Source organism: Talpa occidentalis, unplaced genomic scaffold, assembly GCF_014898055.3.
Source record: "Talpa occidentalis isolate TD23 unplaced genomic scaffold, MPIMG_talOcc4v2.1 talOcc4.15, whole genome shotgun sequence".
NCBI classification, from domain to species: domain Eukaryota; kingdom Metazoa; phylum Chordata; class Mammalia; order Eulipotyphla; family Talpidae; genus Talpa; species Talpa occidentalis.
The window spans coordinates 83,326,987-83,340,359 of NW_023601543.1; the positions used below are offsets into that span (position 1 = coordinate 83,326,987).

Here is a 13,373-nt window from a genome sequence, read left to right on the forward strand (position 1 = left end):
GCAGCGAGGCGCACGCGCAGAGCTGCCGGCCCCCGCCCCCCCGCGCCCTTGGCCGGAAGTGCCGCCACGTCCGCGAGAGCTCGTCGGCGGAGTCTCGCGAGGAGCGGCCTGGGAGCGGGGCCCGACGCGGCGGAGCGCCGGTGTCTGCGCGGGATCTGACAGGCGGCGCGGCGCACGCAATCCGTTGCAGGTAGGGGACGGAGCGGCGGGGGCCGGGCGCGCACAGGCCTCGCGGGGCCGCCCCGGGCAGGTCTGGCGCTCTCCACCCACCTGGGTTAGGGGCCGCACCGACCCGCCGCGCACATCGAAGCCTTCCAGCCTGTAAACCTGCGCCGGCTCGGGGGCTTTGCGATTCTTTTGCTCGCCACTAACCCGGGCTTCTTAACCGCATCCCCCAGAGACTGAAATTAGGAGGGGGAACTCGTCTCGAGAAGCATTAAAGAAAACATTCCCGCCGGATAATTGGGTAAAAACTATGCCTGGGCAAAGAGTCTAGAAGGAGGTGGTGGGAAAGTGGGGCTTCATCAGGGCCTTGATGGGTACCGCCCAGGTGGCGGGCAAAACAGGAGAGCCATGGAGGCAGGGGCAAGTCTGCAAAGGAATCAGGAAGTCTGGCCTCCCTTGGGGGCAGTGAGGAATGTTGCTGTGACTGGGGCTGTGGATGTGAGCAGCTAAGTCCTACAAGAACCAAATTGGGTCAGTGACTGCTTCTGCACAGCACTGAGGAGTGCAGTGGATTTCGACCGCTGGCCATGAGACTTAGGAAGAAGCAACAAGAATGACAGGACTTGATGGGGGGGGGCAGAGCTTGTAGGTGGGGTTTGGGACAGACTTTGAGGAGGAGCGCCTTGGTTGGACTTTGAAAGGCCGGCTAGGTTTGCACACAGAAATCAGGGAGGAAAAAAATGAGACCAGCCAGTTCTAGCAGAGCTGGAATAGTAATGTTGAAGAAAGGCAGTGGAGCAGTATGGGAATAGATTTTGAATTCTGGTGTTAGAGCTTGTAGATGAGAAGTAGTAACGCTTTTGAGAATGAAACAGTGAAAAATGTTCCAATGGGATGTTGTAAATAATGTTGAGTAGAAACCACTTGTCTCCTGTTAAATAAAAACCATCTGTGTCTGAAGAGCCCCACCCCCCCACCGCCACAGTCTGGTCCCAGTGTTGACCAGAATGAGAAAATATCGTGCAAAAGAAATTCTCCATCTCACTTGGATGTGGAGGAATTGCCAACTGTGCCACCTTAGAGAGCTGCTGTGTGGGTGGCGTGCCTTCTGCTCCTTGCAGAGGTGCCCTGTGCCATACCTGGTCAGTCTTGTAGCCCCAGGTCTGTAGAACAGAAACCACTGCCACCAGCAGCAGGGGGCAGCTTTCTGGAAGTGCCTCTGCAGAGGCTGTAGAGGTGGGGCCTGGGAAATGTATGGGTTGGGAACTGGAGTCCACGCCTTTTGTCTTGCATTTGTCTGCAACTCAAACTTCTTAAAATGTAGGAGCTGTAATTTCACGGAGTTCACCCTCCCACTCTGACCCTGGTGGTCTTCCAGCCTCCCCTTTGCACACTAATGGCACATGGTGAGGAGGGTTAGTCCTCTTGCCAGGGAGCCTGATAGTTCTTTAAATTGCTCGCAAGTTCTCAGTTACATTAACCCAAATACCTTCCCATGTTGCCTCAAAGGGCGAAGCTTGCCCGAAGCTTGCCTCTTGGAGCAGTTTGGAATAAGTCTGTCTGGCTCAGGGTTAGCCAGGACTGGGCACTGCCATCTCTGTCTCCCGAACCCACAGCAGACCTGGCTGATCACAGCCGTCTCACCCACTCTCCCAACAAGTGCGTGTGGGGCACCACCAGGTGGTGAGAATTGGCGCGGGAGAGGAAACCCATTGGCGGCGCCTAGTCGGAGACCTTTTCCCTGAGACAGGAGAGCCTGTTTACAGATGGCATTGTGCTGCAGCCCATGCCCCGCAAGTCTCTTTAACATCTTCAGTTCCTTCCGTAGCTCTTGTCTTGTCTCCACAGCATTCCCTAGCCTAGGTGCCACCCTCCCCCCAAATGCGCAATTCAGCATTATTGATCCTTTTGAAATGTTCTTCCCAGAACTGAGCGCCCCAGAGACATGTCATCAGGGACGAGGACAGCGTCTTCTGTTCACGCAGCCCAGGGCTGCATCCGCTCGCCGCCACTCTAGCCTGTTGCCTTTTTACTGAGCTGGCAGTGAATGAGAACTTTGGGTCCCGGCAGGCGGACTGCTCTTAAACTAGGAACAGCTGCTGTTCCCACCACAGGTGAGCATCCTGGCTCCCCACCGTGCCGCCAGCAAGTGCAGCCTCTCGCCCTGGGGACTTTCTCTGTCAGTCCCTCAGCACCAGCAGCAGCTTCTCACAAAGGCGCGGTTCATCTCCCGACCACGGACCTCCTGGGTCAGACCCGAGCCCCCGGGCCTCAGCAGCGCGCCGCGCCTCCCGCCATGCCTCCTTCCGCTTCCCCTCGCGGTTTCCAGCAGCGGCCGCCACCTTCCCCACTCCGCCCGCCCGAGCGCGGATGTGCTGGGCTGTCAGGGCCCGGGCGCCACAGCCTCTGTTCTTAGGGCGTCCCCGTGTCGTCCCTAGAAGCTTCGTCTGGCCCCACCGTTGCCCACCCCCACCCCCACCCCCACCCCCCCGCGCCTCCCCGCAGTGCTCCGAAACCAGGTCCCAGGGTGAGCGGGCTCCGCTTGGCCCCGGTCTCCTCACCCAAAGCGCCTTCTGTCTTTTTGCTGACTCTTCCTTGGGTGTCTCTCTCCCTCACACCTGCAGGCTTTTCCTTTGCCGCGGCCGTGCGCGTCCTGCCGCTCCCGTAACAACTCCCCAGCCCTCGTGACCGCACAAACTCACCGGCTCCCGGTTCCGCAGCGTGCGCGTCCGCCCCGGGGGGAAGCCTCGCCGGGAGCAGGACCTCTTCGGGAGGCTCCTGGGAAGAATGTTCCTTGTCCTTCCCAGCTTCCAGAGGCGCCTTCCTCCGGCCGAAAAGCCAGCGACGCCGCTCCTCCGCGCCCGCCCTCGCGGCGCCGCGTGCCCCTCCTCGCGGGCTGCACGCGTGCCCTTTTAAAGGCCCCGCTGATGGCAGGGGGCGCGCCTGCGTGCTGCTCGCGCTCGCCCCAGCTGGGCCGGCGGCCGGGCCGCCCTCATCACATGTGCACGAGCGCTGCCGTGCTCCCGGGCCAGGGCGGGATGTCTCCACGGGGGAGGGTCACCGCGCTTTCACCCCCCATCATTCTCGGTAAACAGCATCGTCGTCTCGATACTCCGCTTGCTCCCCCAAGTCAGACGTTCGGGAACATTGTCGAATCTTCCTCACTTCCTGGTTTAATCCATTGCGAAGTTCTGTGTCCAGGCCTCGCCTTCCCTGCAGACACTTGAAGGGCCCGCGGGTCAGGTGAAGGGGGAGTGCAGCAGACACGCCCTCGCCCGGCACAGCTGACGTTGCAGTTGTGCTACTGCTTGCTCGGCGGGTGCAGGGGATGTGGAGGAGGTGGCAGGACGTCAAAGACACGTTGAGCATCATTGGCCTAGAGTCGCTCGGCCCGGGACAGCGGCCACAAACCACACGTGGCTGTTTACATTTTAATGAGAGTGAAATGAACATGAAAGGTCACTTCCCCCGACACACGAGCCACGTTTCAGATGTTCACTAGCCGCGGGCTGCTGGGTCAGCACAGGCGGAGAACACATCCGTCCCCACAGAAAGTTCGCCTCCTCGCCAGCCCAGAATTCCAGAACGTGTCTCACCTTTGCCCACTACCAGGCGTGGGGACCCCGGAGCAGTGAGCTGGTGCAGACTGTCCCTCCTGACACGACATGTCTGCGGGCTCCCCAGGTTTCCTTTCCTGGCGCCCCGCCTTTCCATTCTCCTTGTCAGGACGGAAGAGTTACAGCGTCTCCCTCAGCTGTTGCCAGTCACCTTACTGACACCCACATTCTGCCCAGCTGGGGAGTATGTGGGGGGCCCTCTCCTCCGGCTCCCTTTCCCGCGTCCTCACGCTCGGAGCGCCCTGCTCCTCTCCCAGGGCAGATTTCCTCAGAGGGGTGAGTGTGTCGGGGGGTTATCTTGTCTTCGGCTGCTTCTTAAATGTGAGGGGAAGGGGAAGGAGAAGAATCCCTCCTCCTTGTATATATTTTTCCTGCTGCGGTTCCTCTAATGTTCAGGCTGGAGAAAGGAAGCCCTTCGCTCGGCCGACTCCGGCTAGGAGACGTAGCCCAGCACGGAGGAGTGACGTCCTCGCGAGTGCCCGTCCCTCCTCCCCTCACTGTCGCCCGAGAATGACTGCCAGCTCTGCTTTTCTCCTCCAGTCCCCCCATGACAGGGAGCACACTGGATTCCACAGGACATGGTCCGGGTGGACACTGGGACCCCGGGAAGCCTGCCGGCCCCAGTCACCGCCTTCCCGGGATCAGGGTTAAGGGAAACACTGAACTCTAGACTTCCTGTTAACCACTCCGGGTTTTCAGTATCGAGTACTAAAAATACCTTTCTTTTCATTTCTTTAGGCCCTCCATACTGAAGACAATGTCTGGAAGCTACTACTTTGTAATCGTTGGCCACCATGATAACCCAGTTTTCGAAATGGAGTTTCTGCCAGCAGGAAAAGCAGAGTCCAAAGTACGTATAGGACCTCAGAGATTCCGTAAGACTTGTTGTGCTGTTGTGATGCTAGTGGTGTGATAGGTTTGCGATCTGGAAGGCCCGGATAAATAAAGGAACTGGAACCTACCATAATGAGACGAGGCTTGCTCCGCAGTCCCCAGGTTGATAGAAGCCAGCTGGGGAGGCCCGAGTTGTCCTCCGTCCTGTGGCTCAGCACACACCTCACGCACGCTAACGGGTTCACTGGGTCCTTTTCCCTGATACTCGGTTCACAAGTCACCCACTGAAATGCTGCTCCTCACACATGGACACTGTCCACGGAGAGCAACCCTAGAACAGTCATTGCTGCCGTGAAATGCCGTGACTGCCCATTCTGTCCGAAGGAGTCGCATTTCCCTGGGACATAGGTAGCAGGTGCATTTAGGCTCGGGGACGTCACAGAGACCCTGCTTCCACGTTGCTTTCGCCCCCCTGAGTATAGCCACAGTTTCCCGTGACCTTCTGCTGCACTTACTGGCTGGGTGGTGCCTCCTGCTCTCCTTCCCATGACTCCACCCAGCTTTCTTGTTGTCAAGACCCATCTGGAAAAACAAGCTCAGTGCAAAAATATGTTGCAATTCGGCGTGCACAGAGCAGTGGAAATAAAAATAGCTGGGTCCCCTCCATCATAAATTGCTGCCAGTTAGGCTGAGTTCCTCCCAACCTCCAAAAATAAGCTGGGATGTCCTTTAAGACAGGAATTGATTTTTGAAATTCATGTAATGTATGGTGTCCAGTGTGTGGTGCTTTTTGACTGTTTAGATCTTGCAAGTAGACTAGGACAGAGATTTGTTTTGCTTTGTGAGCTAATGTTGGTTGACATCACTGTACGTGACTCAGAGGAACAGGCCCACGCCTCTTCAGAGGTGCATCAGCACACCCTCCACCCAAGAGCACCCACACTCCTTTATCAAATACCATGGGCGTCTCCACTTTGTTCCCACCCCTCCCTCTAGCAGCCTCCATTCTGCAGTCATTTCTAGATGGATGAAAGACTTGGCTATAAGGCCAGAATCCATTAAATGCATATAGACAAAACACTCCACAGCTCTGGCCGCGGGGATGTCTTTTTTTGCCCAATGTCTTTATGTGTCCAAAGACAAGGGAAATAAAAGCAAAAATAAATGGGACTACATCAAACTAAAAAGCTTCTGCATAGTGAAAGAAATTCATGAAAACAAAGGCTTTGTTTTAAGGCATCATCTGGGTTTTAACACTCGGTTTCCAGGCCTCTCTGTAGCCCCCGGTGCTGTGTTGTATGGGTGGCCTGCATAGTCCCTGCACTCCGGGGCCCTGGGGGAGGCAGGGCAGTGCCTCAAAAAAGACTTCGTCCCACAACTTGATCTCTGTTCCTTCTGGTACCGCTCACCCTCTCCAAGCACTTCTGCGCGTTCCTCCTGTGCTCCCGAGAGTGCTCGAGCGCGCGAGTGAGGGAACGCACTGCGGGGCGCCTGACACAGGCACATCATCTCTCTGAGGAGTAAACCAGCTGTGTCATGGCGACGAGCGTGGAGTAAACATGCCCTGTGTGCTAAGGTTTCCTGGGCAGCTGCCCCTGCCTCCAGCCCAGGCCCGCGACAGCTTCCTTCGAAGGGAGGCAGGGAGACAGGGAGGTGGGTGCTTTGCTCCGGTTGCTGCGGCCGAGTAATGGAGGCTGCTGTCACAGTGGTGGCTCGGAAGCGCAGAAATTTATTCTCAGTTCTGGAGGCCAGAAGTTGGAGATCAAGGTGTGCGGGGAAGGTCTGTACGGGCCTCCCTAGTGCCCTGGCTCATGGCAGGCTTCCGGCACGCATGTCTCCACGTAGCCCCCTTTGAGAAGACACCGGTCACACTGGAGTGGGGGCCCATTCTACTCTTACCATCTCGTCCTAGCTGATCACATCTGCAACGGCCTTCTTTCCAGGTAAGGCCATATTCCTAGTGCTGGGCTTAGAACGTCACAGAGGCACTTCAGGGACACACGATTCACCCCCAGCAGTATTTTTGGAAAAGGCATTTTTGAAAGAAAGAATTGCACACACGTGAGACTACATTCCCACCTTCTCTAGTTCCGCCATGTCGGCCCACAAAAGCCCCCCCTGCACCCCCTTCCTCCCCCCTCTCCTGGACCAGCTCCCCTGTTGACACGGTGACGGCTGACAGCGGGGGCAGGTGCCAGAGGCCTGTACCAAGCCTTGAGGAAGCCCACCTCAGCACACGGAGCCCCCCACGCCCACCTCCCCCGCTGCCCCTTACCATCAGCATGAAGGTGTCTTGTCTCCTCTAGCGAGACGTGAGAGCCCCGGAAGCAGGATTCGCTGTTTTTCTATTTTTACACAGTATGCTTTCATCGCCGCACTTAAGTGGTGAGAGAATTTGCTAACTTCCTTCTTGCAATATTAAGAAAATAATCTTCAGTTTCTCGAACACATTTTGTTCGACTTGTTCCTATTTGTTAAGTGTTAGATACCAAGTTAAAAGATAGAAGGAAAATGCAGTTTTCTAGGCCTCGTGACCGTCATCGCGTAGAAGCAGAAGTTCCTGCTCCCCACAAGGAGCGAGGTGTGGATGTGGAGGGAAGTGCTGGCCTCGCAGGCTGCACGGAGACACTGACTGGTGCTGCCCTCGCTGTCCTCTAGGACGACCACCGCCACCTGAACCAGTTCATCGCTCACGCGGCCCTCGACCTCGTCGACGAGAACATGTGGCTGTCGAACAACATGTACCTGAAAACTGTGGACAAGTTCAACGAGTGGTTTGTCTCAGCGTTTGTTACTGCGGGTCATATCCTTGCCTTTTTACGGGAACCCCCCCCCCCACTAAAGGGTGGCATGGCAGGTGGGGCAGCATGGGCCAGAGCTGCCAGGCCCTGGGTCAGACTTCAGGGTCAGGTAAGCTTGTCAAGTACGGGGCTACTTTGGTAGTTTTAAGGGGAAAAAAAAACATTTTAACCGATCTTTTTAAACCCAAGCCTCTTCTGTAAGACTAAGGTTTGTCTGAATCCTATCAAGGGTGATTTTATTTTATACTTATTCTCTAACCTAACAGGATTATCTTCTCTTTAAGATAAAACTAACCTACCTTTAAACCCAGTTTATGTAGTCAACCTTCCCATCACAAAATACACTGCGTGTGACCCATTTAAAGTGTTGTATCACGTGATCACTTTTTGGTTTTCATTTCTAAGAAAGATGATACCTTAATTCTTTCACATATGAGATTTATTATGCTTCATGACATACGGCAAGAAGATGGAATAAAGAACTTCTTCACTGATGTCTATGACTTGTACATAAAGGTATGGCATTTTCTTTCAGAATTTACTTATAAAAGGGATTCTCACACCAAAAGGAAACTTGCCTATAGAAGCAGCTCTCTTACTCCCCAGTTTTCATCTCCGACTTCCTCTCCCCCTCTGAGAACTCTGCTGGCAGCCCCTCAGCAGGCAAGTCCCCACCACCAGCTCAGTGGCACTTAGGGAAAAACTCATGGTAGTTATTGTTAAAGGGGTTTCATTCTCCCCTCTTGGGTGCATACACTCGATTTTATTAGGGGGCTCTAATGAGAGAAAAGGAAGCAGTCTGCGGAAGGAAAATTGCCTCATACTTCTAACCTAAAATGTTTCCCATCTACTTGACAAGTTAAAATGCAGTGACTACGGATCATACACTGGCAGGAAGTGATTCTTCTATTATCAAATAGTCACTCAAGAACCAGGGTGCCAGCTACATCTCCTGACCCTTAGTTGGAAAAATAGTGACAGGATGTCAGTGGTTAGACTGCAGTGCGAACGACAGCGTGCCTTACTTTAAATGTCCTGGTTTTGGTCTAGATTCCTTTCATATCAGATCAGTTAACAATCGACAGGCCTTGTCAGAAATAGCAAGTAAGAATTTTTAGCCTTCTTGTGAAGATGGTCAGCACCAAGTGTTCACGGAATAAAAGCTGGTATTCCTTTCCTCATTAGTGATTCCATTGAATATAATAATTTTCTGATGTATTACAGTGCTTGAGATGGGTCATTTAATCTTGTATTAAAGAAGAATTTTAGAAATCTGATTGTTTAAAAAATCACAAGCGCAACATTGATGAGCAGTGGGGTATAACTTTTTCTTTACTCTGAACGGTTTTTGTTTGTTGTATGTAGCCAAAGGGCTGTGCAGATTAATCCATGTTTATAATGTATAGATCAGTATTGCATCCAGGGTGGATCCTGAAAGGGAATCTTTCATATCAGAAAGTACTGGTTTTGCCACCAGTACTTCTCGAAAGTAAAATACCAAGACAAACATTTCCTTAAAGGGACCTTAGTATTTAACAATGGAACATTTTTACTGAAACTTCAAAATGTAGTCTTAGACTTTGTTTTGAATGTTATTGGTTTCTTTTATTTTAAAACCTTAGGTTCCTCTTAGAGACCTATGATTTGTCAGCCTTTTTACTCTGAGCTCACTAATTTCTTCTTCTCTCCTAGTTTGCAATGAATCCATTTTATGAACCCAATTCTCCTATTCGATCAAGCGCATTTGACAGAAAAGTTCAGTTTCTTGGGAAGAAACATCTTTTAAGCTGAATGCAGAAAAATTCAGAAATTATGCCACTACAGGGGGTATACTCAGGCATGTGACATTGTAACTTGATTAAACAGCCTAGAAAACAGTTATTGTGATCTCAATTTAATCTAAACCTAATGTAATTCCTTTTGTATTTAAAAACAGTAGTTCGGTTTCTTACGATTATCAACAGATCAGTATTCACTTCTGAATAGTGTTATTTATAGTTCTTTATCAACAATGTTGAAATATATTTTGAAACTTGAAAATAAGCTTTTGACTTTCTATATTTAAATAGCTTGACTGATGTAACTGTCCAGAACCAATGTCGCTGGCAAGATTTAGTAGCCAGATTTAAAAGTAAAAGCTTCATGCGCATGGACTTCCTTGGCCATCTAGAGATGCCGTCACAGAAGCACAGGCGGGAGGCACAGCAGTGCCCACGAGGCCGAACGGCACCTTTTGCAGTGCCCGATACCACATGCCTGCCTGTCAGAGACCAGGGACCGCGGGCCTGCCATCATTCTAGAAGCTGCCACCATGTTTGTAAGATAGGAGGCAGGGACCAAAGTGACAGATTATGTTCTCATATACAGTTCATTTCCCTTAGACAGTAAGTAGACATTAATAAACCTGTGGATTTCTGTACTGGTGAAGTGCTGTAAAGCAATTTTAGAATTGTAATTTTTAAAAGCTTATAGTACATTAACAGTTACACTGTTAGCCTCCTAGGCTGCATACCAGAGGGGGCAGAAGTTGTCTCTTGTTCCATAACAAGTGTGGGATCTCACAGTAAAATAGTCATTATCCATTGAAAAACAAGAGACATCATCAGGTATTTTTTGCGCTAAAAGAACTTAAAGAATTTCATTTCCTTCGGAATGATTTCAGCAAGTAATTCCTCTAAGTTCATTCTTGTATCCTTATGTGAAATCACTATCCTAATTTTTTTCACTGCTTCTATTTATTTGATTTGTTAAATAAAGATATTTATCCAAGGTTGTGGTAGCTTAATATCAAATTTTTCAAGTGCTACCCATGCTGCCATCACTCATTTTCATTCGACGTCCCCCTATTGAAAGTTTGCAGACTAATCCACATTTGAACCCGTTTTACAGAGCCCCGTTTGCCTCAGACTTGGTGCCAGAGCTGTGGGGACAGAAAAAGATTCACCTGGGGGGACCTCCCTGGTGGCCTGGGGGTTCAGTCTCAGCGCTATCACCACTATGGCCTGAATTCAGTCCCCGGCCAGAGAGCTACCCACAGGGTGTAGCAGACCTCTCCTGTCTCCCTGCTGCTCCCCTCAGCAGTGGATTTCAGTCAGTCTGCCTGCTCTGGTCCCCACTCTGTCTCCGGGAGGTCCTCTCACCTCCCAGACCTCTGGCCTATACCCCAGTTCTACACAAAAATAAAATCTTTAAAAAAAAAAAAAAAAAAAAGATACCCGAAACCCTCGGAGTGACTTCAGTCACGCCAACAGTAGAGCACTCCAAGGCCACCTGCTGCTGCCCTGGCCTCCGCGGGCCTCAGCGAGCTTGACTGCACACAGCTGGGGTTCGGGGTTCTGGCCAGCCAGGAGCAGCAGCGTGGCGTTAGGGCAGAAGGCAGAGGGTGGCAGGCCTGCTGTTCAGGACCTGGGTCAGCCACACGACAGCACCCTGTTCCCCAGGCTTGTGAGGGCTGGCGGGGACAAGGAATGGGAGGCCTGAGCAGTACTGTCGCCGAGGACCAAATGGCGCCCGTGACTTTGTCTTTGAAGGCGCTTGAGGGCGAGGCTGGTGATGAGTGCAGGAGCGGGTGGGGCCTCCAAGGGGGTATGTGCGCCTGGGAGGATGGTCCTGGGCGTGGGCTGGGCCAGAACCAAGACTGGCGTGAGGGGAAAACCAGGGACAATATATAGGAAAGCAGGCCTGGAAAGCTTAGATCCTGGTGGGTGGTGATGCCACTGAAGGTGATGCCATCTCTGTGCGTTTCTGTGCACAGAGACCCAGTTTCCGCTCGGCCCGGGGTGCCCATGTCCAGTGTCCAGCCGTGCTGGCACTTCCTGGTTGTCGGTACAGAGTGGTGGTCTCAGAACCTCCTGCCGGCTCACTGGGCTCTTTCTACCTGCGGTGCACCGCCCCACCAGGCACTGTGTCACCAGACCTGGCCTGATGGTGTCTAACAGAGTGAGAGCTACAGTTTGTAGAGAAAAGTAAAATGCAGGGGTTTCCTTTAAGGCAAGGAACACCTGGGATGTTTTAACCTCAATGAGGAACTTTTCCCAAGGGTGAAGAAGGTAACAAAAGCATTCAGTAACCAGCCCACCGGTGGGCCTGCACTTTCCCGTCTTCCGCCCGTAACGCTGAACTGTCTTGTGCCAGCAGGCACCGGGCAGGTTCGCTGTCAATTTGGGCAGATGGAGAGTCCGGAACCCTCCATGGATTTCCCAGGCTTTTTTTTTTTATATAGATTTATTTATTTATACAAGAACTGGGGTACAGGTCAGAGGCACGGGAGGGTGAGAGGATTCACCAGAGTCAGAGCGGGGAGCAGAACAGGTAGATGGACCGAAGACACTGCTGAGGGGAGCAGCGGGCGAGGCAGGAGAGGTCTGCCACGCCATGTGGGTTTCTCCCCGGCCGGCCGGGAATCAAACCCGCGCTGCAGAGGCTACGGACAGCTTCACAGCGGGGCGCTCAACCCGCTGCACCACCGGAGAGGCCCCGATTTCCCAGGCTTTAATGCTCTCTGGACCCAGGCAGGGAGGCTGGGAGGCGGGCAGGCAACCAAGCCTCCCAGCCCCCCATGAATCTTTACTCTTTCTCTGGGCAAGTACTCTTTGGAATTATCTCATGGTCTCGCCTCTTTCGCAATCACTCTTCCTCTCGTAGCTGTAATCTTGTCTGAGTGATGCTGCCCTCATGGCCCTGACCTCTAGGCACAGGTGTGCATGCACTTACGCATGCGTGCAACCCACACGCCAGATGGCCAGTCAGGCACACGTGCCCCACACCCACGAGCCTTCTACATTAACAAGATCAAACCCACAGGTGATAGCCACAGAGGCCAATGGCATAAAAAGCACGATCAACTACATTTACCCCACATGTCTCAACGGCTCTCCCTTCAGGGGCAGCCTAAGAACCGCGTCAGAGGTGAGCCAGAGTCTGGCCAGGGGCAGCGCTGGGGCCCGGGCTGGGGAGCAGGTTTCATGCCTTCCCTTCCCAGCCCCCGCCACCTGCTTTGTTCCCCAACATTTTCCATGTTTCTCACCCCAGCGAGCATAGTGCCCACCCGTGAAAGCGCCTTTTACTTACTTCACAAGGATCATCAGATTTTCAGCCACCTTTGGCTGCTGGCAGGGGAGCGCTTCCTCCGTTGGTTGCTTCTTTCAAAGTGGAAACTACTCAGGTGTTGCTCCTCTTCTTCATTATCGTATTTTAACATCTGTGTTTGCAGAATCTGCCCCTGTTCATTTCCTGTTAAGTCCTGGTCGAAGCTGGATTGCTTCCCTTCGGCCAGCCTGAGCTTTGAACACCTACTGAGGTTACTGAAAAGATACTTAGGTTTCTTGTAAAAACCACTATTAGTTACACCTATATAAGTATCAAAATTACACACTTGGTGAATACCTGCACACCTATGTGTGGGGTATGGACTGAACTGTGGCCCCACCCCTAACTCATGCTGAGGTGCTAGCCCCCACTCTCTCAGACTGCTCAGAGATTGGGCCTTTAAAGAGGTGATTAAGTCAAATGAGCATAGGTGGACCCCATCCAATCTGCTGATGTGCTTCTGAAAGGAAATTTGGACGCAGGAGGAAATCTGAGGGGCGGGGGGCGTGTTTGGAGGAAAGGCAGCTTGAAAGAGAACCTTGGAGCCCTTGGGGACTCTCCACCCTACGGTCCCCTACAGCCTCCCGTCCTCTGTTGCCGCGCTTATATCCTCACCCTCCAGGCTCAGCTGCGCCCACTCACACGCGCCCACTCACGCGCGCCCACTCACGCACGCCCACACCATACTCAGGTGTCCGCCATCAGGCATGCGTGTGAGGCCACAGGTGTCCATCACAGATGCTAATGGCAGGACAGAAAAATCCTGTTAGCTTCCATTTACCCTACAAGGCACTTCTGCCAGAAGTGTGAGAAAATAAGTTTCCGTTGTTGTTTACGCTGCCCAGTCTGTATTTTGTCATGGCCGCCC

At 52.7% G+C, this 13,373-nt stretch overlaps 2 protein-coding genes across 4 annotated transcripts in view; one reads left to right on the top strand and one right to left on the bottom strand.

Moving 5' to 3' along the window:
- OFD1 (OFD1 centriole and centriolar satellite protein) overlaps positions 1–2,998 on the bottom strand; it is a 41,080-nt gene extending 38,082 nt beyond the window's left edge. The window contains exon 1 of the mRNA XM_037512694.2: positions 2,868–2,998. The gene's annotated coding sequence lies outside the window, so the exon portion shown is untranslated. The remainder of the gene's footprint in view (positions 1–2,867) is intronic.
- Positions 114–10,219, top strand: TRAPPC2 (trafficking protein particle complex subunit 2). 3 transcript variants are annotated; one of them, XM_054695847.1, is made up of 6 exons: positions 150–190; positions 2,092–2,279; positions 4,521–4,632; positions 7,275–7,418; positions 7,847–7,933; positions 9,110–10,219. In XM_054695847.1, the coding sequence occupies exons 3-6, from the start codon at positions 4,540–4,542 to the stop codon at positions 9,206–9,208; spliced, it is 423 nt and encodes a 140-aa protein (XP_054551822.1). In that variant the 5' UTR covers positions 150–190; positions 2,092–2,279; positions 4,521–4,539; the 3' UTR covers positions 9,209–10,219. The 3 variants fall into 3 exon arrangements, with proteins under 3 accessions (XP_054551824.1, XP_054551822.1, XP_054551823.1); XM_054695848.1 differs by lacking the exon at positions 150–190 and adding an exon at positions 352–466; XM_054695849.1 differs by lacking the exon at positions 2,092–2,279 and having other exon boundaries at positions 114–190.
- Positions 10,220–13,373: the final 3,154 nt, after the last annotated feature.

What these genes read in the sequence shown, in the direction of transcription:
- TRAPPC2 (XM_054695849.1), top strand. Translation starts at nt 4,540, where the DNA reads ATGTCTGGAAGCTACTACTTTGTAATCGTTGGCCACCATGATAACCCA. An exon ending in CAGGAAAAGCAGAGTCCAAA is followed by an intron (nt 4,633 to 7,274) that starts GTACGTATAGGA and finishes GCTGTCCTCTAG; the next exon opens with GACGACCACCGCCACCTGAA. An exon ending in TCTATGACTTGTACATAAAG is followed by an intron (nt 7,934 to 9,109) that starts GTATGGCATTTT and finishes CTTCTCTCCTAG; the next exon opens with TTTGCAATGAATCCATTTTA.